Source organism: Salvia splendens, chromosome 19 (assembly GCF_004379255.2).
Source record: "Salvia splendens isolate huo1 chromosome 19, SspV2, whole genome shotgun sequence".
Taxonomy (NCBI): Eukaryota; Viridiplantae; Streptophyta; class Magnoliopsida; order Lamiales; family Lamiaceae; genus Salvia; species Salvia splendens.
Window position 1 is genome coordinate 5,150,870 of NC_056050.1, and position 23,182 is coordinate 5,174,051.

At 41.4% G+C, this 23,182-nt stretch overlaps 2 protein-coding genes across 3 annotated transcripts; one reads left to right on the forward strand and one right to left on the reverse strand.

Annotated features, from left to right (window-relative positions):
- Positions 1-15,098: 15,098 nt before the first annotated feature.
- On the reverse strand, positions 15,099-16,659 carry LOC121779567 (protein CHUP1, chloroplastic-like). The gene is made up of 4 exons (XM_042176916.1): positions 16,599-16,659; positions 16,460-16,518; positions 15,939-16,393; positions 15,099-15,364 (listed from the first exon to the last, which is right to left on the reverse strand). The coding sequence occupies exons 3-4, from the start codon at positions 16,353-16,355 to the stop codon at positions 15,338-15,340; spliced, it is 444 nt and encodes a 147-aa protein (XP_042032850.1). The 5' UTR covers positions 16,356-16,393; positions 16,460-16,518; positions 16,599-16,659; the 3' UTR covers positions 15,099-15,337.
- Positions 16,660-18,796: 2,137 nt separating this feature from the next.
- Positions 18,797-22,528, forward strand: LOC121778386 (hexokinase-1-like). 2 transcript variants are annotated; one of them, XM_042175732.1, is made up of 9 exons: positions 18,797-19,217; positions 20,394-20,544; positions 20,622-20,804; positions 20,868-20,942; positions 21,029-21,184; positions 21,267-21,365; positions 21,431-21,561; positions 21,828-21,909; positions 22,043-22,528. In XM_042175732.1, the coding sequence occupies exons 1-9, from the start codon at positions 18,946-18,948 to the stop codon at positions 22,373-22,375; spliced, it is 1,482 nt and encodes a 493-aa protein (XP_042031666.1). In that variant the 5' UTR covers positions 18,797-18,945; the 3' UTR covers positions 22,376-22,528. The 2 variants fall into 2 exon arrangements, with proteins under 2 accessions (XP_042031666.1, XP_042031667.1); XM_042175733.1 differs by lacking the exon at positions 18,797-19,217 and adding an exon at positions 20,028-20,125.
- The last annotated feature ends 654 nt before the right edge of the window (positions 22,529-23,182 follow it).

Here is a 23,182-nt window from a genome sequence, read left to right on the forward strand (position 1 = left end):
GCATTTATATTGAATTAGTTGAATATTGTGTTATATTAATCAAAACTTATCTTATTTCAAAAATTTCTGCACAATTTTAAATGTGCCAATTTTTGAGTTTTTTTTATAAATAAAATATCATGCTATTCAAGTATAAGTAATGTTTAGGGTGTCCACTATAAGGTAGACACGCCCAATAGCCCCGCCCCAGTTTTTGTCTATAGCCCCAGTTTTGTTGTCCATAGCCCCAAAATTCTATTTCCGCCACTATAGTGGACACCTCCAATAGCCCCAAAATTTTATAAATAAAATAATCGCATTATAAATAAATAGAAAACTAGGTAATTATTAGGGCCGAATATTCGTTGTATTTCAAACCGGTAAAATGTTACAACGAATATGTAAAATAAAATACAACTAAAAATTCCGCCACCGCCTACTCGGTGTCGGAGTCGGCTTCCTCGTCGTCGTCTTCTTCTCCTCCTTCTCCTCCTTCTCTCTCGCTGCTGCCGGCCGCGGTTTCCCCAGGAGCATTATCAACAGACCCCAGTCGACTCTCAATCCGAGTGATGAGCCGCTTGTAGACGTTCCTGAGGTACGGGTCAGTTTCCCCTGCGTATTTGCTGCATACGTCTTGCAGTTGTTGCATCAACTGCACGTCTATGGTATTGGCCAATACCTCGTGGGGTTGCACCGTGGGCAGTGGGATTGGGGCAGACTGGGGGAAGCGCGATCCGGACGCGGCCGCCGATATGTGGGAGGCACTTCTACCCCCTCTGGCGCTGCGGATAGAGGCTTGTTGTCCCGGGGGCCGTCGTCGCCTTATGTGAGTCGCGGCTGGCTCTTCTACTTGCTCGTCGGACTGCTCGAACTCGTGCGAGCCGCTCCCACTGCTGTATTGCCCGGCAAGGTTGTGCCTTGTGCGCTTCGGGCCAGGAGCTGTGCCCACCTCTTGCGCGACGATCGACCTGAATTTCGGACAATCCGCGAGGACAAGATACTCCTCCCACAAGGTGAACTTCGGCTGGCCCGTCTTGCGGTATTGGCCCTCCGACAGGGTCTTCACATCAGCTGCGCTTCGGCCACTCTCGGCGTGGCGAAGGTTGTTCTCGTAGATGGACGCGAACAGCTTGGTAGCCCGCAGAATCCTACCGACCTTTTTTCGGATCTGTTCTGGGTCGCGCTTCTCAGCGCCGTCGGGCTTGAATTCCTCGTATGCCCCACTGACGCGCCTCCAAAAGCTCCCCGAATCCTGATCGGTGCCCACCACGGGGTCCGAAGTGATAGAATCCCACGCCTTCGCCACGGCAATGCTCTCGGCTTTGGTGTATGGCTTGCCGCGGCTGGACCCCTCGCCACGGCTAACGCCGGCGTCACTGCCCGAGCTACTCGCAATGCCGGCCCAGCTGCCCGAGCGTCCACGACTGCCGCCGGTGCCACGACTGCCGCCTCCGCCCCTACCGCCACCAGGGCCCCGACTGCCGCTACCTCCTCGGGTCGGAACGGGCGTTTCCACCCGCGCGGCCGGCGTGTCTGGGATGCCGCCAGAACTGAGCAGACCCATCATAGTATCAAATGCGTCTTGATCTGCTTCGGTGATCGGAGATTGGCTGGCTTGGAAAGGGGAACCCGGCCGCGGCTGGTGAAGCGCGTCTAGGTTGGGTCTGTAATCCCCAAATGCGGAACGACTCAGATTCCGCTGTAAAGGAGGCGGCGTTGGAGAAGACCTCCACGGCTGAGATAGAGGAAGGGGTGGACTCGATGCCCACGGTGGGGGAGATTGATTCCAATTCCAATACTGGGACGGAGTCCCGCCATATCCGGCAAAACCCGACGGCTGTGATGGATTGGTGTCATATCCCGATTCCTCAGAGTCGGGTGAGTCGTCGTCCTCGATTCATTTTTTTAGAGAGTAGTTGTGTGGATAGTGAGTGGATGGATTTTGTGAAAATGGTGAAAAATAAGTAGAGGGGGTGTGGTATTTATAAAGGGGATGGTGGAAAAACGTCAAATTTCTCGTTGCCGGCGAAATCGCCGCGGCGGTTCAATCCACTATAGCCGCCGCGCCTATAGGCGCGGCTATACACCCCTCGGCGCGACATCGCCCCGCACACGGCGATCGCGCGTCCGCCGCGTCTCCCACCCCTCGCCGCGTCCAGCCCGCGGCTATCGACCTTCTCCACTATAATCCGCCGCCCCACCGCCGCGCCGCGCGGCTACCGCCGCGCCTAACCATAGTGGACGCTCTTAGATCTCCAATTTCTAGGATATTACTCCCTCCGTCCCCCAATTTGAGTCACTCTTTGACTCGGCACGAGTTTTAAGGAAAAGTTTGAATGTGTGGTGTAATAAATGGAGTTAGGTAGTGAAATGTGGGGCCCCTTTGACTTTTGGTGTAATGAAGGGTAATTTTGATGTCCAAAAATGGTAAGTGGGAAGAGTGACTCTTATTGGGGGACGGCCCAAAATGGAAAAGAGTGACTCAAATTGGGGGACGGAGGGAGTATAAAAAATGCCTTGGACATTTGTTTTACTCAAAGGATGTTTTTTCATATTCCCAAAAGGCCAAAAGTTAGAGGTACTTCTCGTTTTTTGTTTGCTAAAATGATGTTGTCTTCTTATGTATTGAGGTGAAGAAAATCAGGAAATTTGGGAGATTTGATTAAAGACAAAAGTTGGTGATATTTAAAAAATAAGTTTAAATCCTTTTAACAATTTCCATTTCACTTTATCAAATTATCAAGTTGGTGGTGCATAACTATTATGTTTTGGCCTTTACATGTCTACGGCCAAACTGTGCTACAAAATATTGGAAATAGAATATAAAAGTACAACTTTATTGTGACATTAATATATTCCCTCTCACTTTTTCATTTAGCTCGGAAATTTGAGATTGATTTTTTAGTTTATTTAAATTAATATTTTAAGTGGCGAGATATCACTTAACAAAGAGAACACATAATTAGCTATAATATATTAATTAAATGATTTTTACTTAAAATATAAATATTGTAAATAGTTTGAGACGAGCCGAAACAGAAAAGTACAAATAACACGAGGTAGAAGAAGTATATTGTTTCCCAGCTTAGCATTTTTACTTATCTTGCAATTGGGAAGTTGAAAGACATCAAGTTCCAATTAGGGTAATGTATGAAAAAGTATTCACGTTTGCTAATGCGATTTAGGTGTTGATTTGACATTCATCCAAATATGATGTATAAACCGTGATTTCTTATTAAAATTTGATGAAAATCATTTGTAAAATGTAATACACGCATTTTTTTCATACGCTAGTTCAATGGCAGTGTGTCTCCTTCATAACATGTCAACTCCATGCCCCCTATCTAGCCTTTTAGAGCATCCACAACCGTGCTCTTGCCAGCGAGTACGGTTATGGGCCCGGTGCCACTATTCCTGCCTACTCTCTGGCAAGAGCACAACACCCACAGCTATGCTCTTCCGCAAGGACGAGCACAATTCAATTTACAAATAAATTTAAAATTCAATTAAATAAAAACATTTCCATAATATGAAAATTCATTAAAAAACCGAAATAACATTACAAATTACAAATAAATTTAAAAAGACATAATTAAAATCATAAAAATTAAAAATTACATAATTCAAAATCCTAAATTAAAAAAAACCACAACTCGTTGCCGAATTTCGCCCACATGTGTTTGATTAGGTCTTCTTGTAACTGAATGTGGGTTCGGGTATCGCGCATTGTGTGTCTTGTCTCGATCCTCTGGCCAACCGTCGTATGCTCACCTCGGCGTGGGGGAGACCTCGCTGTTGAGCTTCCAGCTTCATCATCGTTGTAGAAGCTAGCCGCCCTCGGCCCTTCGTCGGCTATAATCATGTTGTGTAAGATAATACACGTGAACATGATGTCGGCGATATTATTCACGTACCACAGCCGAGCCGGGGCCTTCACAATGTTGAATCGGGCTTGAAGGCCCCCGAAGGCTCTTTCGACGTCTTTCCGCGCGGACTCTTGACGCTGCGCAAAAAGAACCCGTCTCGGGTTGTGCGGGTTGCTGAGCGTCTTCACGAAAGTCGACCACCTTGGGTAGATACCATTGGCGAGATAGTAACCCATGTGGTATGTAGTTCCGTTGACAGTGAAGTCGATCGCCAGTGCTACACCATTCATCACATCATTGAAGAGGGGTGAAGAATAGAGCACGTTCAAGTTGTTGTTGGATCCGACAACGCCGAAATATGCATGCCAAATCCATAGGCGGTAGTCAGCGACCGCGTCAAGGATAAGTGTTGGGCCGCCGCCTTTGTGACCGCTTAAGTGTTGCCCCCTCCAAGCAGTCGGGCAATTCTTCCACCTCCAATGCATGCAGTCAATGCTGCCAAGCATTCCGGGAAAGCCATGGACTGATTCGTGAAGACGAAGCAACCGTTGGTAATCATCGGTGGTGGGTACCCGAAGGAATTCATCACCGAAAGCTGAACGAACGCCCTCGCAAAAATTCTTTAGACAAAGGATCCAGTGGACTCACCGATATGCAAATACTCGTCGAAGAGGTCAGCCGTTTTCCCTGTAGCGAGTTGTCGGATGGCACACGTACACTTCTGCAACGGCGTGATACTTTGCCGGCCGGCTGCATCTGGACCTGTTTGGAAGAATTCAACACGTGCGGACAATGTGTTGACAATTCGCATAAACAAGCGCTTTGACATGCGAAAACGGCGCCTGAAGTAATTTGGCCGAAACCGCGGCTGGTCGGCAAAGTAGCCGGCAACGAGCCTTTCGTGGGCCCCCTCCCGGTCATGATGGATGTAGCGGCGAGTTGATCTAGTTCGTTGAGGAGGAGGAGCGGGGGTATTCGCCACGACATATGCTTCGTAAGCGGCACGATGTTGTTCGTAGTATTCTTGTTCTTCGCGCTCCGCTTCCGCCATAAGATGAGTGAAATCCATTTGAGGTTTTGAGTGAGGGATGCATGTGTTGATAGTTTGTATGAGAATTAAGAATGAGAGATGATTTGATGTGATAAATGGATGATGAATGTGTGTATTTATAGATAATTTTGGGGAAAAAATAAAAAAAATTCAAAAAATTTCAGAAAAACGGCCAAAAAAACGGCCATATTTTTGGGATTTGGATTTTTTTTTTTATTTTATCGATTTTTTAAATTAAAATACCGAATTTTTAATTAAAAAAATTCAAAGGCAACGGCTATGCCGTTGCCCAATCGTCGCTTGCCACGTGTCCTGCTCGCTGGCACGGCGCGAGCGCAGCGGAGGCGGTCCTCGTTCCTGCCAGCGGCACGGACGGACGGACGCCGTCCGTCCACCGTTGTGCATGCTCTTAGATGTACAAAAGATTTTTAACTTGACTATTTAAAAAAATGTTATATGAACAATGAGATGTAAAAAAAATACTTCCTCCGTCCCATCACAAGTGATCAACTTTCCATTTTGAGTTATCCCACCACAAGTGATCAATTTTCATTTTTAGCTAAAAACAAAACTTCAATCATCTCTTACTTTATTCTTTCTCTCTTACTTTTTCCTCTCTCATAATTTACTCTCTCCCACTCTAACTCAATACATATCATTTTCTTAATTTCCGTGCCCAAAAGTAATCCATAACTTGTAATGGAACGAAGGAAGTAGTACTAATATTACCAAAGGTCTCTCGACAAAAATTTAATCACATTTCACAACTTGACATGCTTTAAGTTGAGAATTAATACTAATATATTTCTATAACTCATAGCTAGAACATTGTAGATTAGTGGCTTTTTATAAAAATTTAATCACAACTAATATAGTACTACTAGTTTATTTGTATTTTTGCTTTAATTCAAAATTCTTTGGTTTTAAATTGTTATAGTAAATCATAACTTGGAATGATCTCATAGGAGTATGAATTGGTGTATCAGTGAATCGTTATTAACCTTTTATCGATCATATATATACTTCCTCCGTCCTTGAAAATTTGTCACTTATTTTTTTTTGTCCGTCCCAAAAAATTGTCACATTTCACTTTTACTAATTTGAATGTGAACCTCACGTTCTACTAACTCATTCTCACTCACATTTTATTACTACAAAAGTAATACTCCACTTTAATTTCTATATTTCTTAAAACCCGTGACGGGTCAAATGGTAACAAATTATTAGGGACTGGAGGAGTAAAATGCAATTGCTGGCCTGCTATCAGGTTTGTGCAGAGTTACTAGTAACATTTATTTGAAGCATATTAATCTACTTATACATTTTCTTGTTTAAAGTTTGAGATCTGTTAATTGTTATTGAGCTCCACAATATTAAGTCTACCTTTATGATAATAGATTTCTATGTAATAAAAAGTAACTTGTGTTACAAAAACTGAAGTAGAAGAGGACGCATGTTTATTTAAAAAAAAAAAAACAAATGTCAAAATTTCCAATTTAGAGACAAGCTCTCACTAATCAAAAATGAAAATCCCTATCGACAAAATCAATACAAACTCCTAAAAGAATATTTAGGAGTGCCGCCGCCGCCGCCTCGCGAGTATGACCTTGGGATTTCGAAGGACCTGCGTGAGCTGCTCCTTGACAAGATTGTTAGAAGTCCATGCAAAGTTGATGAAGCAGTGGGATGCAATGTAATGCTTGTTGATGAGCGATACACATGCCATGCACGAGAAGAGTCTGGTGTTAAGTTGGCTCCAGCTCATTCCACACGAGTGAATCCCACACGAGCTGATCTCATGGTTGTACCAGATAAAGCATCCAAGGTTGAGGACCACTCGCGTACTTGGAAAGATGTCTTGATCGAGGGAACAAAGAAGAAAGAGTTTAGTACAGTTTGTTATGTTTAAAGATTGTAATTATGGTAATCTTGTACTGGTTAGTTTGGTATGAGGATCTAGATTGTTCTAAGGTTCCATATATGTATTAGCTCACTGAGCAAAACAATTAATCAATGAAACATCAAGTTTGAGCTTTCAATATTCGTTCAAAATGCTGCACTCTTTCTTCTTCATGTGTTTCCTTGTATGCTTTCATAGTATCAGAGCGGGATCCTTTTGATCTGTCTCTTGGGCCCTTCATTTTCTTTTCTATTTTATTTCACAAAATGGCAGAAGCCAATGAATCCATCCCCTTGGCAACACTGCCGCCGATCTTCTCACAGTTGCCTCCCATCTCTGTGAAGTTGAATGATGGAAATTTTCTTATGTGGCAGCAACAAGTGGATGTTGCGGTGTATGGCTACTGCCTAGAAGGTTTTCTCACTGGAGAAATAGATCCTCCAGAATCTCAGATACTTGATGCTGATGGTGAAAGCTTCGTGATGAATCCAGCCTTCGTGACATGGCAGAGGCAAGACAGGAGGGTAGCTGGCTGGCTGCTGTCTTCCTTATCTAAAATTGCCCTAACCTTGGTGGTGGGGCTTAGATCTGCAAGAGACATCTGGAGAGTGCTGGAAACGAATTTTGCAAGCCGCTCAACTGCTAAAGTGATGCATTACAGACAACAGATGCAAAACTTGAAGAAAGAAGGCTTAACCATGACATAATATTTGGGAAAAATGAGGACTTATTTTGATCTGCTTGGATCTGTTGGGAGCAGAGTTTCTTAGGCGGAGCAGGTGCTGCACATTGTGGGAGGTCTAGGCTAGGATTATGATCCAACAATATGTGCTGTGACCTCCAGAACAGATCCATGGAGTCTTGGAGATGTCAGTGCCTTTCTTCTAAGCTTCGAGTCCAGAATGGAGACCACTAGAGCGCATTCAGCAAGCTCAGAGGGATCTCAGCCATTGCTAAATCATGTGCAACAACAATCTGCACAGAAAAAGGATCAACAATCTTACTTTGGTGGAAGATCCGAATCTGTAAATGGAAGAGGCTTTGGAGGAAGGGGTCAAAGAGCTAGAGGTGGTAGAGCTTTTGGTAGAGGAAGCAACAAGATTATATGCCAGTTGTGTGAAAAGCCTGGTCATACAGCAGCCAAGTGCTGGCATAGATTTGAGCAAAATTACACACCACCTCAATCTCAGTTCAGAGGAAGCTCCACATCTCAGACACAACAACATGGTTTCTTCACTCCTTCGACTCACATGATTCAGTATGTGCCAAGATCTCCTTCAGGAACCTTCTCTGTTGCAGCTCCATCAGAATATAGCTATGGTGGAGGGAGTTCATCCAGTTGGTATCCAGATTCCGGGGCTACTCATCATGTTTCAAATGACCTCAACAACCTCAACATCAGTTCTGAATACAGTGGAGGTAAGGCTCTCTTGCTTGGGAATGGAGATCCTGTTAATATTCCTAATATTGGTGAATGCGCGTTTAAATCTCATTCAGCTAGTTTTTCAAGAAAACTCCATCTTAAAAGCCTCTTACATGTTCCTAATATCACTAAGAATTCACTCAGTGTGTCCAAGTTTGCACAAGATAATTCAGTGTTCTTTGAATTTCATCCAAATTTTTGTTTTGTTAAGGATCTGAGCACCAAGGAGGTAGTGCTCAAAGGAACCCTTGAGAGAGGCCTTTATCACTTTCTAGTAGATCATTCCCCAATCAAGAGAAGCACTAGCTCCAACTCTCCTTCCAATCAAGATTGCCCAGCTGTTCATTCCCTGAGCTTAGCTGATTCCAGAAGTAGATTAGCTCATGTTTCTAGTCATAACTTGTCTTTGTGACATAGTAGATTAGGACACCCTACTATTGATATAGTCAAAATTGCTCTAAACACTTGTAATATCCCTTATGATAAAATGAAAAGCCAATCTCTTTGTTTTCCTTGTTCAGTTTCAAAATCCCACAAACTCTCATATTCAGCTTTTGTCACAGAATATAATGCTCCTCTTCAGCTTGTTCACAGCGATCTTTGGGGTCCTTCCCTAATTAAATCCAGAAATGGTTATTCTTACTATGTTTCCTTTGTTGATCAGTACTCCAGATTCACTTGGATCTTTTTACTTAAGCACAAAAGTGATCTGAGTTATGTTTTTAGACAGTTTAAGACCATGATTAAGAATCTCTTAAGCTTGAAAATTAAAGTTCTTCAATCCGATTGGGGGGTGAATTTCAAGGGTTAGTGCCTTTCCTTAAGGAGTCAGGGATAGTCCATAGAGTCTTATGTCCACACACACAACAACAGAATGGTCTTGTTGAGAGAAAACATAGACATATTGTTAAAACTGGATTAACTCTCTTGGCTCAATCCTTTTTGCCTTCTCATTATTGGGATGATGCTTTTGTTACCGCAGTGCATCTTATTAATCTCATGCCATCAAAGATTCTCAGTAATTCCTCTCCACATGAAAAATTATTTGCCTAAAAGCCTGACTATTCTTCCTTGAGAGTTTTTGGGTGTCTGTGTTATCCATTCATCCGGCCATACAATGAGCACAATGTCACAACCGCCCATACTAGGGGTACTATAAACGAGGAGATCGTGACCACGGGATAGCAATAAAGACAACATTTAAGGACGACAGTTCATAAGAAAGACTCAAATAGCTTAAAAGGGTAATATTAAAAGTTAAACACCGAGATTTTAGCTTAAAGAAACTTAATGTTACAAATTTATTGTTAATTAGTCAAGACTTAGCAAATGATTCTTCAAAAGAAGCAGCGGAGAAAAATAAATGTCAAAATCCAATTAACTTCCAAAAGAAAAACACTTGGTTTAGGTTACGAAGAACCATTTTGGAGTAATGAAGTAAACAACGGATTTGACATACTCAAAACAGTACGAAATAAAGTAAGGTCTTGAGGCATGGTTCAAAAATATAGCAGCGGAAATAAGGTTTCAAAGAAAGTCAAGGATGACGCCTGTGTATGAAGACACAACGCATCCAAATTCCCTAGGCCGACTCAACATCCACCGCAACATCCCGCCCAACCTGCACATAGGGAAAACACATGCAGGGCTGAGTACTTGTTGTACTCAATGGGCTCATGCCGAAAACATTTTATATAGTTATGTCATCCATACCAGTGGTCTCGAGTTTTATATGTAGTTAAGAAATATCACGAGAACACAAAAAATATTTCAAAGTCTGGCCAGACAATCAATCTCCCCACTTTCTCATCAATCATTCAATCACATCCTCTTTCTGTAGTGCGACGAAAGTGTGGCCACACTATTCGCCCACGAGACCGGCCGACTAGCAAGGACGGCTCACGATCCCACCTATGTACACTAGCCTAATAGGGTTTGCAGCCCTACTCAGACCCGAATTCGTTTAACATAGCCCTATAGCCTAATGGAACGCACTCACAAACTAGGCATCAGGCACAATCTCATCATCAAAACAAACATGGCATGACATAACACTTTAAACCACCCTTATTACACCATAATCATACTTTTGAAAGCGTAAAAGAGTTTAGTAAAAAAATCCCACCTCGTTTGCTTAAACAATTCAATATCCACTTAAGGCAACCCTCGTTCCTTGTGCTCACGTACACACAATAACCCTTGCCAAACCACAATACAATTCAGCCTTCCATCAATTCACATTATCATGCATGTCCTATCGTTCCTTTTATCATTCTCTTAAATTACCCATCCCAACATTCATCAACATAAGGAAAACATGCCATAATATTCCTCAACGTGTCACACATAATCACGTCATAGGATACATTCCTAAAACACACATGCATCATATAATTCACTCAACTTGGCAACAAGTCATATTTCCACATAACAACGAATCTGGCAGAACTGTGCAGTTGGTTTGTAAAATCACCAAAAATCCATCCGACCTCATATGAAGCTAAAATTTGGTCACAACACAGTAGATACATTCAAGTTCATCCAGTTAAAATTTCACACCAAAATCATATCATTTGGTCAGTCAAAACAACAATGAAACCCTCTGGTCGGAACCTATAAATTCTGGCAGTACTGCGCGGTTCGATTGAAAAATTTACCAAAAATTCATCCGATGTTAAATGAGGCTGAAATTTTCACAAAACACAGAAGACACTTCAAATTGCATCCAGTAAAAAAATTCACATCAAGATAAGGCCATTTGGTTGGTCAAATAAAAAACGAAACTCTCTGGGCGAGAATACAAGCTCTGGCAGAATTGCGCAGTCAACTTCAAAAATTTATTAAAACATCATCTTTTGTCAAAAGGGGCTGAAATTCACACACAACACAGAAAACACCTTGAAGTTTACTCAGTTAAAAATTCGCACCAAAATAAGATCGTTCGGTCAGCCAAATACACGTCGGAATCCACTGTCCGAACACCATAATTTTCAGGCTTCACAATTTCGAGATCAGGGTTTCTTCCTCATTCATCCAAACATAATTTTTCATGCTTCCAACACACAATCATGCTTCAAAAGGTTCTCACAGTCATGTTCTCATATATTCACACATCATTCACCAATGATTCATTCAAACTTCACCCATATTCATTCAAAATCGCATATTCACAATTGTTCTCATACAAACACAAATTCCCACCGATTAATTATGCGATTTAAGATTCCTACACTCACTATATGCATGAAGGAATCAAGAACAAGGTTTCAATGGAGAAGATGAGGAAAAGATTCAATTATACCTTCTTGAATCAAAAACAAAACGGTAGAAGCAAAGATTGATGCGATTCGTCGGGAACTCTTGAAAATCAAACTCCAATGGATGCAAGAACAAGGATTGGAAGAAATTTTGGAGAGGATGAAGAGGGGGCGAAAATCTTGATGGTAGCTCTTTGTTGGTGAAGTAAAAGAATTTGGAGTGTAATGGAAGTTATATATATATATATATAGACAAAAGAGAAACAAAAAGCATGGGATGAACAAATTCTCCCATCTAGTCATTTCGAAACGACGGCTATTAAATGCGGCCGTCATTTGGAAAACGTGAAATTTCATTTGGAGTTGAACTGTCGTTCGTAGAACGCGAACCGTTATTTGGAAAACGTGCTTGATGTGATGCGGTTCCTCTTTTTTTTGTCAAACTTTTCGGCTTGATTTGATGTCGAAAGTGTATTTGACACGTGGTCTATTCTTTCATGTAGGTATCAGGAGTAAAAAAAAATGTGGTGATAGGGCAAGACCCGGAGGACGGAAGACGGGCTGTCCCGGCGCTGCCCGGCACTCGGCACGGCTGGCCGGCGCGAGTTTTCCCGGCACGACTCTTGTGATGTCCGAAATCGTGTTCTTATTCTAATCTAGCATCGAACTCGTTGTAAAAACGCTTTTGGACTTTTATTTGCAGAAAGAACCTCTCAAACTAGCTATTAATTCTTCAATGCTAAAAGAACTTCATTCATCTGATGACATGATACTTACTTTAAACATATCACTCGATCACAACGCGAGGTAAAAGAGATTAGATACAAGTAACAACACTAAAGAGTTGATTTTCCACAAGTTAGAACCAAAAAAAAAACAGGTGTTACACACAAGCTTCAATTTAGATCTGTCAAGGCTACATTTCTTGGATATAGTCCTTCTCATAAGGGCTATAAGGCTCTTCTCCCAGATAAGAGAGTGATCATCACTAGGGATATCATATTTGATGAAACTGTCTTTCCCTTCCAGAATTCTGCTTCAGGTTCTACCAGCTCTCTTAATCTCACTCCACCTTCTCCTGGTTCTTTTTGCCCCATTACTATCTATACTCAGCCTCCATCAGAACCACCATCACCTCCTGCCCCATCCTCACCACCATCAGAACCTCCACCAGCTGCACACTCACCCACTGTATCAGCTGAGCCTATTGTTGTTGAACTTGATCCAGCACCTAATTCATCCTCTCCATCCCACTCAGCTACTTCGCCTTTGGCTTCAGTTCAGCCAACACACTCCATGATCACTAGATCAAAATTAGGAATTTTCAAGCCTAAAGTCTACATTCTCACTGATCCTTCTTCCACTTTGCCTAAAACTGCTCTAGAGGCTTTACTTGTTCCTGCTTGGAAATATGCTATGCTGAATGAGTTTAATGCACTTATTAAGAACAAAACTTGGATTTTAACAACTCCCCCCCCAGGCAAGAACCTTATTGGCTCTACATGGATATTTAAATTCAAGTTTCACTTGTCTGGTGCCATTGCTAGGCACAAAGTCAGATTAGTGGCTCAAGGTTTTCTCAACAGCCTGGTTTCGACTTCAATGAGACCTTTAGTCCGGTTGTGAAGCCTACACCAATCAGACTCATCCTTAGCATAGCAGTCTCCCTTGGATAGAAGGTTATTCACCTTGATGTGAATAATGCCTTTTTGAATGGAGTGCTGAAAGAAGACATCTATATGAAGCAGCCCGTTGGGTTTGAGCAAGGAGGCCCTCATCTTGTCTGTAAACTAAACAAAGCAATTTATGGCTTGAAGCAAGCTTCAAGAGCTTGGTTTTACACTGTGCATTCTGCTGTACTTGCTCTAGGTTTTCATCAATCAAGGGCAGATTCTTCTATATTTTTCAGACAGAAAGGTGCTGAAGTGATGTATCTTCTGATTTATGTGGATGATATGTTGATAACTGGTAATGCTTCTGACTCTATTCAACATGTCATTTCTCAATTGAACTCTTTATTTTCTTTAAAAGATCTTGGGGATGTGAACTTGTTACTGGGAGTTGAAGTTGTTAAAACTGCTGACAATGGACTTCATTTGAGTCAGTCTAGCTACATCAAAGACCTTTTAAAGAAAGCCAATATGGCAGGAGCAAAGGGTTGTCCAACACCTATGGTGTCTAACTGTGAATTGAGTAAAAATGGAGGTGAACCTGTATCTGATCTGAAGCTCTATAGAAGTGTAGTGGGAGCACTACAATATGCTGTTATTACCAGGCCTGATATCAACTTCTCTATGAATAAAGTGATTCAATACATGGAAGCTCCTCTTGACACACATTGGAGAGCGGTTAAAAGGATTCTAAGATATTTGTCAGGAACTCTAGATTATGGGGTTCAAATTCGCAAGTCACATGGTGACATTTCAACATTCTCAGACTCAGATTGGGCATCTGATGTAGATGATAGGCGATTAACAACTGGAGTGTGTGCCTATCATGGTAGGAATATGATCTCCTGGAGTGTGAAGAAGCAAACAGTGGTGGCTAGATCAAGCACTGAAGCTGAGTATAGGAGTCTTGCTCAAGCAGCCTCAGAAGTGTCCTGGCTTACTTCAATGCTTGGAGAATTGAAAATTAAAAGAAAGGAGCCTCCAGTGATTTGGGTTGACAACATGAGTGCTATAGCTTTAGCATCAAATCCCGTACTTCATGCAAGAACTACGCATATTGAGTTGGATATGCACTTTGTTCGAGATAAGGTTTTGAACAATGAACTTGAGCTGAGACATGTTCCCACTGCAGATCAAATAGCAGATATCTTCACTAAGCCTCTTAGCCATCAACCCTTCGTGAAGCTCAGAGAAAGATTGGGAATGGTTTCTAGAGCCTCCCTCGGTTTGAGGGGGTGTGTTAGAAGTCCATGCAAAGTTGATGAAGCAGTGGGATGCAATGTGATGCTTGTTGATGAGCAATACAAAGGCAAGAACATATGCCATGCACGAGAAGAGTCTGGTGTTAAGTTGGCTCCAGCTCATTCCACACGAGTGAATCCCACACGAGCTGATCTCGTGGTTGTACCAGATAAAGCATCCAAGGTTGAGGACCACTCGCGTACTTGGAAAGATGTCTTGAGCGAGGGAACAAAGAAGAAAGAGTTTAGTACAGTTTGTTATGTTTAAAAATTGTAATTATGGTAATCTTGTACTGGTTAGTTTAGTATGAGGATCTAGATTGTTCTAAGGTTCCATATATGTATTAGCTCACTGAGCAAAACAATTAATCAATGAAACATCAAGTTTGAGCTTTCAATATTCGTTCAAAATGCTGCACTCTTTCTTCTTCATGTTTTTCCTTGTATGCTTTCAAAGATCTCGTTGATGTCATGGCCCCCGGCATCGACCACCCTCGGTGATCCCGATGGGTATTCGCATGACAACCGATCGGGGAGACTCTCCTCCGTCTGGGTTGTTGTCTGGCGGCTAGAACTTTTCCCGAGGAGTAGCCTTCGTAGCTTCCCTAAGAGTTTTGGCTTGCTTCCCGAGGGCGGGAGATCCAAGGGCAGATCATCCCGCTCCTCGGTCATGCAAGAGTATTGAGATTGCGACGACGACCATTGGTCGGATTCTAGGTAGTTGGAGTCGATGCTCTTGCCTTGTTTGTTTGCGTATTCGAGGAGGAGCTTCTTCACCTTTTTCTCGGACTTGGGGCAAAGGTTCTTTCCCGAGGCCGGCTCGTAGTTCTTGTGGAGGCACGTGTTGATCCATTGTAGGAAGACGAGTTCTTCTAAGTCTGTCGCGTTCAGACGTTGGATCTCGTCTTTCAAATCTTTGTTCTCTTGCTGTAGACGGCGGCTCTCTTCTTTTAGCTCCGCCATCTGTTCGAACATGACTATTGGTTGTGGACGTGAGAATATAAGTTACTAGTAAACTCCACGGCAAATTACTAAAAAAACCCTACGTTTAGTCAATTTCTGGTCAATTCCGCATCTTACAAAAATAGTCTTTATATCATGATTTTACCAATTTTCACAATTGGTCTATAATCTCAGATTCGGGAAGGAAGCACGTATAATGTGCAGAAAGAAAATAGTACTTCATACGTTCTTTGTAATAGAGACATTTCTTTTCGGCACGGAGTTTAAAAATAGTGTGTTAAATGGATGGTGGAAAAAGTAAGAGAGAATAAAGTAAGAGATGAAGAGAGAATAAAGTAAGTGAGAATTACTTTTTGCTAAAAATAGAAATGACTTAATTAACTTGGAACTTCCAAAAATAGAAAAATGACTCTAATAACATGGAACGGATGAAGTATTATATATGTTGATAAAACGTTTAGCTACTTAATCAAACGACATCGTGAAAGATGTCAAAGTTATTGTATAGTAATAGACTATTAAAGTAAGTTGACCAGAATTGACTAAATTGGATGACTTTTCTAGCAATATGCCTTAAAAATTACGCACCTCTTCGTTGTCAACTGTGAGCATTTGCACGTACTCTGGCTTCTGCACAAGCTCGATGTTCTCCAACTTGAAAACCTCGTCGCACTTCTTCATCACCTCCAACTCCAACCTCAACTCGCACGCCTCCTCGAGTTGCATCTTCATCTCCACGTTCTTCTGGCCCTCTGACTTGATCTTCTTTCTCAGCACCTTGATCTTGGCATTGGCGGCCTGGAGCTCGGCCGTGGCATTGGCATGATCCGCGGCCTGAGCCTCGAGCCGCCTGATGTCCAACATCAAGGACTGAATCTTGAGCTTGGCCTCCATGGTGTTCAAACGGAGGCGGTTCTGGAGCACGATGACCGCGGTTTCTTGCTCCTTGATACCGTAGAATTCGAAGAGCCGGAGCTCAAGCTTCCTCTCCTTGTCCTCGAGCATTTTGACTCGGGTGCTGATCTTGATGAAACGACGTCGCTCTGCGTTGAACAAACCTCAAAATCATAATAAAATCGAAACGAAAACAAAATCATAACGAAATTAACCTGATCATCGTTCTTGATCTCTCCATTTTCATCTCTTGAATCGACATTTCTACCATCACCTATTAATCATGCACGAATTAAAAAATGTAAAATATAGTGCAATATAATGTCTAAACAATTAACCTAGTTTATATTTTACCTGGAGGAAGTTTGATGTGTTTAATTTTGAGATAGGTGAACCCAAAATTCTTATTTGTGGCCACCTCCTTTGATCCTTTGATTTTCATTTTCGATCATAAAGCAATCTACATGATTTACCCTCTTCTGCATCGTGTCCACATCTATCATGCATCTGAGATAGAGAAAGAGACAGAAACCCACTAATGAATATTTTTTTATTTTTTTAATTCAGGAATTTGAAAAGATTAGACACAAATGAGACTTACTTATTTCCCCCTGACAAATTGTGATGGGCCCCGGGCTTTCCCAACACGCAGACCCTCATATTTAGCCTTTAAACTTTAATTAACTCGAATAATTTATTTTTAAAAAAATATACCTATCTACCTATCTACTACTCAACGCATTTTTACCTTTTTATTTTATTTTTCGACAACTTTATAAATATCTTTTACATTTTCTTTCTCAATTTTCTCTCTCGATACCTCTCTTTCTTGCATCATAGCCAACGATTAAAACTAGCGGCGCAAATTTGTCGCTTCTTCATTTCCAACGGGTACTCCAGGTTTTGCCGGATCCTCGACGCCCTACTCGTCAACACCCCTAGGTGTGTACATTGTCGACAACAACTAGAAGGTTAAGACTTTTTGGGAGAGAGCTGTTGGCATTCTAGGCTTATTTTGTCCAAGTGAGCCTAGAAATCCACTAGTGTTGTGCCATCCATGGTAACAAGCAAGTTGAATTTATAAAAGTTTTCAACCACGTCAACAACATGAAGCCTTTCAAGTACTTACCATATCCCAAAGTATATGTCACCGTTTCTATTTCAGGAAATATATCAATTAGAGTCAGATATCTTAAAAAAAATGTATCACCTCAAATATGATGTATGAAATATTAAATTTAAATAAAATACGAGTGCAATAAGTTAGTGAAATATTGAGCGTGTTATACTTTACATTTGTAAAAGTGATTTAAGACTCTTACGGATGGACATGTCAAAAAGGAAAAAGCAAAAATTTTATTACAGGCGAAAGGTGTATTGTTTAGTAGGAGTACTATGTTTAAGTGAGGAGAAAAAGTAATGGTAAAAATATAAAACAGAAAATAGTATTTTTACTTTAAAAAATGTGTCATTTAAAAGTTTTATCTGAAACATACCTGCAATGAAATACTACTACAATATCAATTCGGCTGGGACAATAAATGTGGTTGCATTACTATTTTTATGAATAATTAATAACAATATCAGGGGAAAAAAGAAAAAGCATCTTAGAGTGTCCACAATGGTGGCCTATGAAGGCCACCAAAGTTGGCCCGGCCACCATTTGTGGCTCTCTTGTGGCCATCCGCAATGGTAAATTAACAAAACTAAACAAAAACAAAGAGGGCCACACAAAATGTGGCTTTCTAAAAAAAAATAATTTGATTGCCTTTTTAAATGATATATTTAATTTAAGTTCAATAAATTTTATTAGACTACAATTTATTATATTTATAATTTTAATTAAAATAAAATAATTTGGAATCAAAAAAAAAAATTCATAACCTAAAAAAAAAATTTAACAAGAACTTCGTTGTGTTATATTAAAATAGGAAAATTATACAACGAAAGTTTTCTAGTTTAAAAACAACAACCCGAAAACCCATATCACTTCTACTTTCTCGTTGAAGTAGTCTTCCATCAACCGGGGGTCAGCCCCGGCATGGTCACAGTTGATATACCGCCGATGATAGAACGGCCGAGGGACCGCCACCGCCTCTGCCGCCGCTTCCGCCTCGTCAGCGTCACGTTGCACCGCTGCAACAAGGTTTTGGAACTCCAGTTCTACCACTTCTTGGAACTGTTCATCGTCGGAATCCATAATTCAAAAGTTGAATTGAAATAGATTGGAAAGAGTGGTGTTTGAATTGGGGATTGGAAGTGTAAAATGGAGTGGAAAAAAATGGAAATGGAAGTAATATTTATAAAATAATTTTCGAAAAAAAAAATTATATCGCGGCCCAGCCGCGAAACGTGGCCCGCTGCAGTGGAGGGCCGCGGCTCTCTCTCGGCTCTCGGCCATCAGCCGCGTCTCTCGGCTCTCTGCAGTAGGGGGCCGCGCACCGAGCCGCGGGCCGCGGCTCCCCCACTGTGGACACTCGTACATTTTAGAAGTAAATTTTTAAATTGGAACAAAATCAGTTAAAAAAAGAAAGAAAAAAAGACCGCGAAGATCTCCAAAGTAGAGGAGACAGCTTCAATGTCGGATTTTCCACCTTGACATTTCAGTCTGAAAAAACATTCAAATAAACATTCTTTCTCCTTCAATTTCTCTAATTTCCCAACTCAATTCCTTCGTTTGTTGATTCGCGTGAGATCGAAAATGGGGAGGGTAGCTGTCGGGGTGGCGGTGATCGGGGCGGCAGTGGTGGTGGCCGGTGCGGCGCTGGTGGTGCGTCAGCGGATGAAGAACTCTGGGAGGTGGGCGAGCGTGAGGGCGGTGGTGAAGGAATTGGAGGAGAAATGTGGGACCCCCGACGCCAGATTGAAGCAGATTGCAGACGCCCTTAATGTTGAAATGCATGCTGGTTTGGCTTCTGAGGGCGGCAGCAAGCTCAAGATGCTCATCAGCTATGTCGATAATCTCCCCACCGGGTATGTGCATTACGTCATTATTAGTTTATTTTTAGGTTATTTTAAAAATAATCTGGATGTGAGGTCATTTTTAGATAGAACTGGCAATTTTTGGCACGACACGAATCCGTACGAAATTAATGGGTTTGGGTTAGAGCTTCTTGCGTTCGTGTCCTTATCGGGTCGACCTGTTAAGAACACGCAAATTCGTGTCGTGTTCGTGATACCCATTAAGAAATGTTATTATTATATTATTAATTTTTATTATTTAAAAATGATGTTTTTTTTGTTAGATTTAGTTGGATTTTGTTGCTATGTATCCATTGATATTATTGTTCGTTAAATCAAATTGTGTAAACAGATTTTAAATTTTTTATCGGATTTTTAATGATCAGATTCAAAGTTTTGTAACTTTTATTAATCATGAGCCGTTGTTAACAGGTTCTAACCGTGTTATTAGGTTCTAACCGTGTTATCAGGTCGTGTTGCTATAGTGCCATGTCATATACGTGTTGTTATCGTGTCGTGTTGACCCAAGGTGGTTCATGTCATTAATGGGTTCGTGCCGTGTTCGGGTTTGAGGGTAGCAGGTCGTGTTCGTGTTCAGGTTTGGGGTTTTCTTAACGGGTCGTGTTCGTGTTTGTCCTTATTGGGGCATGTCGTTAACATGTTGACCCTATAACGACCCAATACGCACGATTTGCCACCCCTATTTTTAGATCATCCTTCTAAAATGACCAATTATTTTATTCCCAAGTTATAATCTTAAAATATTAATTTTTTGTATAAAATAATTGAGTGTGTGGAACAGCATCCCTGATGTGGTTGATAGCCTCATCAGGGGATCCAAACCCGAATTCATAAGTTTCTTGATAATTAGATGGTTCTTTGATGTGGATGGAGAGTTTGCAAGATCTGTTTTTTTTCATGTATGTGGGGCACCTTGTTTGTTTGTGTGGAGGTTGATATGATTTTTGATGTGCCCTGTATTGTGTAGATTCAAGAAATGTTCATAATCTAGCCATTTGTAGCTTGTTTGGTTCGATTTGCCAATCCGAGGTTTTCGAGCATGATTCTTTAACAAAAGATTTATGCATAAGTCCTTGTTGTGCCATGGAATTGCAGATGGATGATTAGACATTCTTGTTTTTAGGCTGAGTTTGTTGGCTTATAGTATTCATTTGGTTTGTGTGGCAGTGATGAGGAAGGTGTCTTTTATGCACTAGATCTTGGTGGGACGAACTTCCGTGTATTGCGCGTTGAGCTAGGAGGCAAAGATCGTGGCGTTGTCCATCAGGAATTTGCCGAGGCATCAATCCCCCCAGCGCTGATGAGTGGAAGCTCGGACGTCAGGATTTACTTATTGTTCATGTAGTTTGCCAGTTTTAACGACATTATTGATCGAACCAATCCTGTTATTTTCAGGCACTTTTTGACTATATTGCGGAGAAGCTTGCTTCGTTTGTGAATGACGAAGAACGGATTTATGAACAGCCTGCTGGGAAGGAGAGGGAGTTGGGCTTCACTTTCTCGTTCCCGGTGATGCAGAACTCGATAAATTCTGGAACTCTAATTAGGTGGACGAAAGGATTCTCTATTGATGACGCGGTACTGTTTCATCTCAAGCACATTTTTACTTGTTAAATTGCATTTAAACATCGACCGTTGTAGGTTGGCCAAGACGTGGTGGTTGAAATAACGAAAGCCCTGAAGAGAAAGGGCGTTGATATGCGGGTGGCAGCTTTGGTGCGTTTGTTTATTTTGTTTCGTGAAACAAATAAACGTACTTGAAGAGAAAGGGCGTTGATTTACGTTTGTGATTATCGTGCCAGATTAATGATACGATCGGGACATTAGCAGGAGGGAGACATTCTGATCCCGATGTCTCTGTTGCTGTAATACTGGGCACTGGATCGAATGCTGCATATGTCGAACGTGCTCAAGCCATCCCTAAATGGCACGGTCCTCTGCCTAAATCTGGAGAAATGGTTAGCTTTCTCCTTTACGCTTAAAGCTATTAATGTGATCGGTCAAAAGAATCGTTCAAGGCTCAAATCTTACGCGACACAGGCGATAAACATGGAGTGGGGCAACTTCAGATCGTCTCATCTCCCACTGACCGAGTATGACAGCGCAATGGATGCTGAAAGCCTGAACCCGGGTGAACAGGTACTAGTGGTGTCTTATTTCGTTATTCGACTGCTTAACTCATTAAATAACTTTTGCGAATGCAGATATTCGAGAAGCTGATTTCTGGGATGTACTTGGGAGAGATTTTACGCCGCGTTTTGCTTAGGTTGGCTGAAGAAGCGTGCTTTTTTGGCGATGAAATTCCGGCCAAACTCAGAAGTCCATTCATTTTGAGGTATTTCTATGAAGTAATGAGGTTTATAATCACTTCAACTTTTTACATGATGATTTGATCCAATCTTACTAACGTAGTTTATTTATCACACGACTCGTCACTTCAATCTGTGGTTGCGTGAGAACGATATAACGTGATTTATGCATTTGAAACTGCGAACATAGAAAATAATGAACGACGAATATGCACAATGTATGAAAGAAACGAAAAAAAAGGGAAGAAGTCGTTGATACATAGGCTTGATTTTGGAGCGTATATACACGCAGGACGCCTGAAATGTCGGCTATGCACCACGATACATCGCCTGATCTGAAGGTGGTTGGTGACAAACTGAAGAGTGTACTGGAGGTAATGTTTGTTTGTTTGTTTCGTTGCTCGTTTGGAAACGCCTTGTGTCGTTGTTTGATCTCAAGCACGGCTATATATGATGATTGACATGATATGCATCTTTATCTCGGTTGTTTGTTTGTTTGTTTGTTAGATATCTCACACCTCGGTGAAGAAGAGGCGGGTGGTGGTGGAGCTCATCAACATAATCTCGTCGCGTGGGGCCCGCCTTGCCGCCGCGGGTATCTTGGGGGTGCTGAAGAAGCTGGGGAAGGACGTTAGCAAGGAGAAGACTATAATAGCCATGGATGGCGGGCTGTACGAGCACTACACGGAGTACAGGAAGTGCTTGGAGAGCACGGTGTTCGACCTGCTCGGGGACGCGACAGGAACTAGCGTCGTGTTCGAGCACTACGTCGACGGGTCGGGCATCGGCGCAGCTCTCATCGCTGCCTCCCATTCACTCTATCTCGACGACAAGTTTTGAATCGCCGCTGCCCTCTCGGATTTTTTTATTTTCATTTCTATGCTTGCATTATTTTTTAAATTCTTTTTAGACATATAGTCGGCTTGAAGGATTTGTTTTTTTGCAGAAATTCTGTTTAGAAATCAAGGAACATTACAGTGATTGGCATGACTATTATCCTATTCTAAATATTGCAAATTTTACTTTGATTTAAATTTTCCTGTCAAAATAAGGTTATTGACAACAAATATTCATTTCTTTAAAAATTGTCCCCACAAGAGAGAAGAGTGGCCATGCATTTTTCCCACCTCTCATGTTTTGATTACACTTTACTTCATTGGATAATTCCTTAAAAATTGGAATAAAAAAACTGAAATCCCATTTCATAAACCGTTTAATTCCGCTCCAGAAACACTGTTTTCGTTTAATTTTCTGTCATAGCACATTTTAAGAATCTTGTAAACTGTTGATGGGTTGTTCCACTTTTAGCTTTGTTTCAATCAAAGTTCACATCTTTCAGTGTTTGTTGGGGGATTCTTGCCCTAAAAATGAGGTTTACCAAAATCATAAGTTTTTTTTAATGGGATATTTTTAAATCAAACACCTCAATTGGGAAACTTTCAAAAAATTGGGAAGTTTTCATTCGTGGGCAAAAACAAACGCAGGGTAAAGTTCGTGATATTATTTGTCAGTTTTAAAGTTCGTAGGAAAAGCTCAACTTTTTTGAAAGTTTCATGATATTACATGATATTAGATGCCAATATCCCTTTTATAATTGATTGAGGTGTTTGATTTAATTGAAAATGTCGCCTGTTTCTTCAGCTACCC

Excerpts from the sequence above, each read along its gene's own strand:
- LOC121778386 (XM_042175732.1), top strand. The coding sequence starts at position 18,946 with ATGGGGAGGGTAGCTGTCGGGGTGGCGGTGATCGGGGCGGCAGTGGTG. Across the intron at positions 20,545-20,621 it reads TGATGAGTGGAAGCTCGGAC|GCACTTTTTGACTATATTGC; the intron begins GTCAGGATTTAC and ends TGTTATTTTCAG. Across the intron at positions 21,366-21,430 it reads GCCTGAACCCGGGTGAACAG|ATATTCGAGAAGCTGATTTC; the intron begins GTACTAGTGGTG and ends TTGCGAATGCAG.
- LOC121779567 (XM_042176916.1), bottom strand. The coding sequence starts at position 16,355 with ATGCTCGAGGACAAGGAGAGGAAGCTTGAGCTCCGGCTCTTCGAATTC. Across the intron at positions 15,365-15,938 it reads TCACAGTTGACAACGAAGAG|TCATGTTCGAACAGATGGCG; the intron begins GTGCGTAATTTT and ends CACAACCAATAG.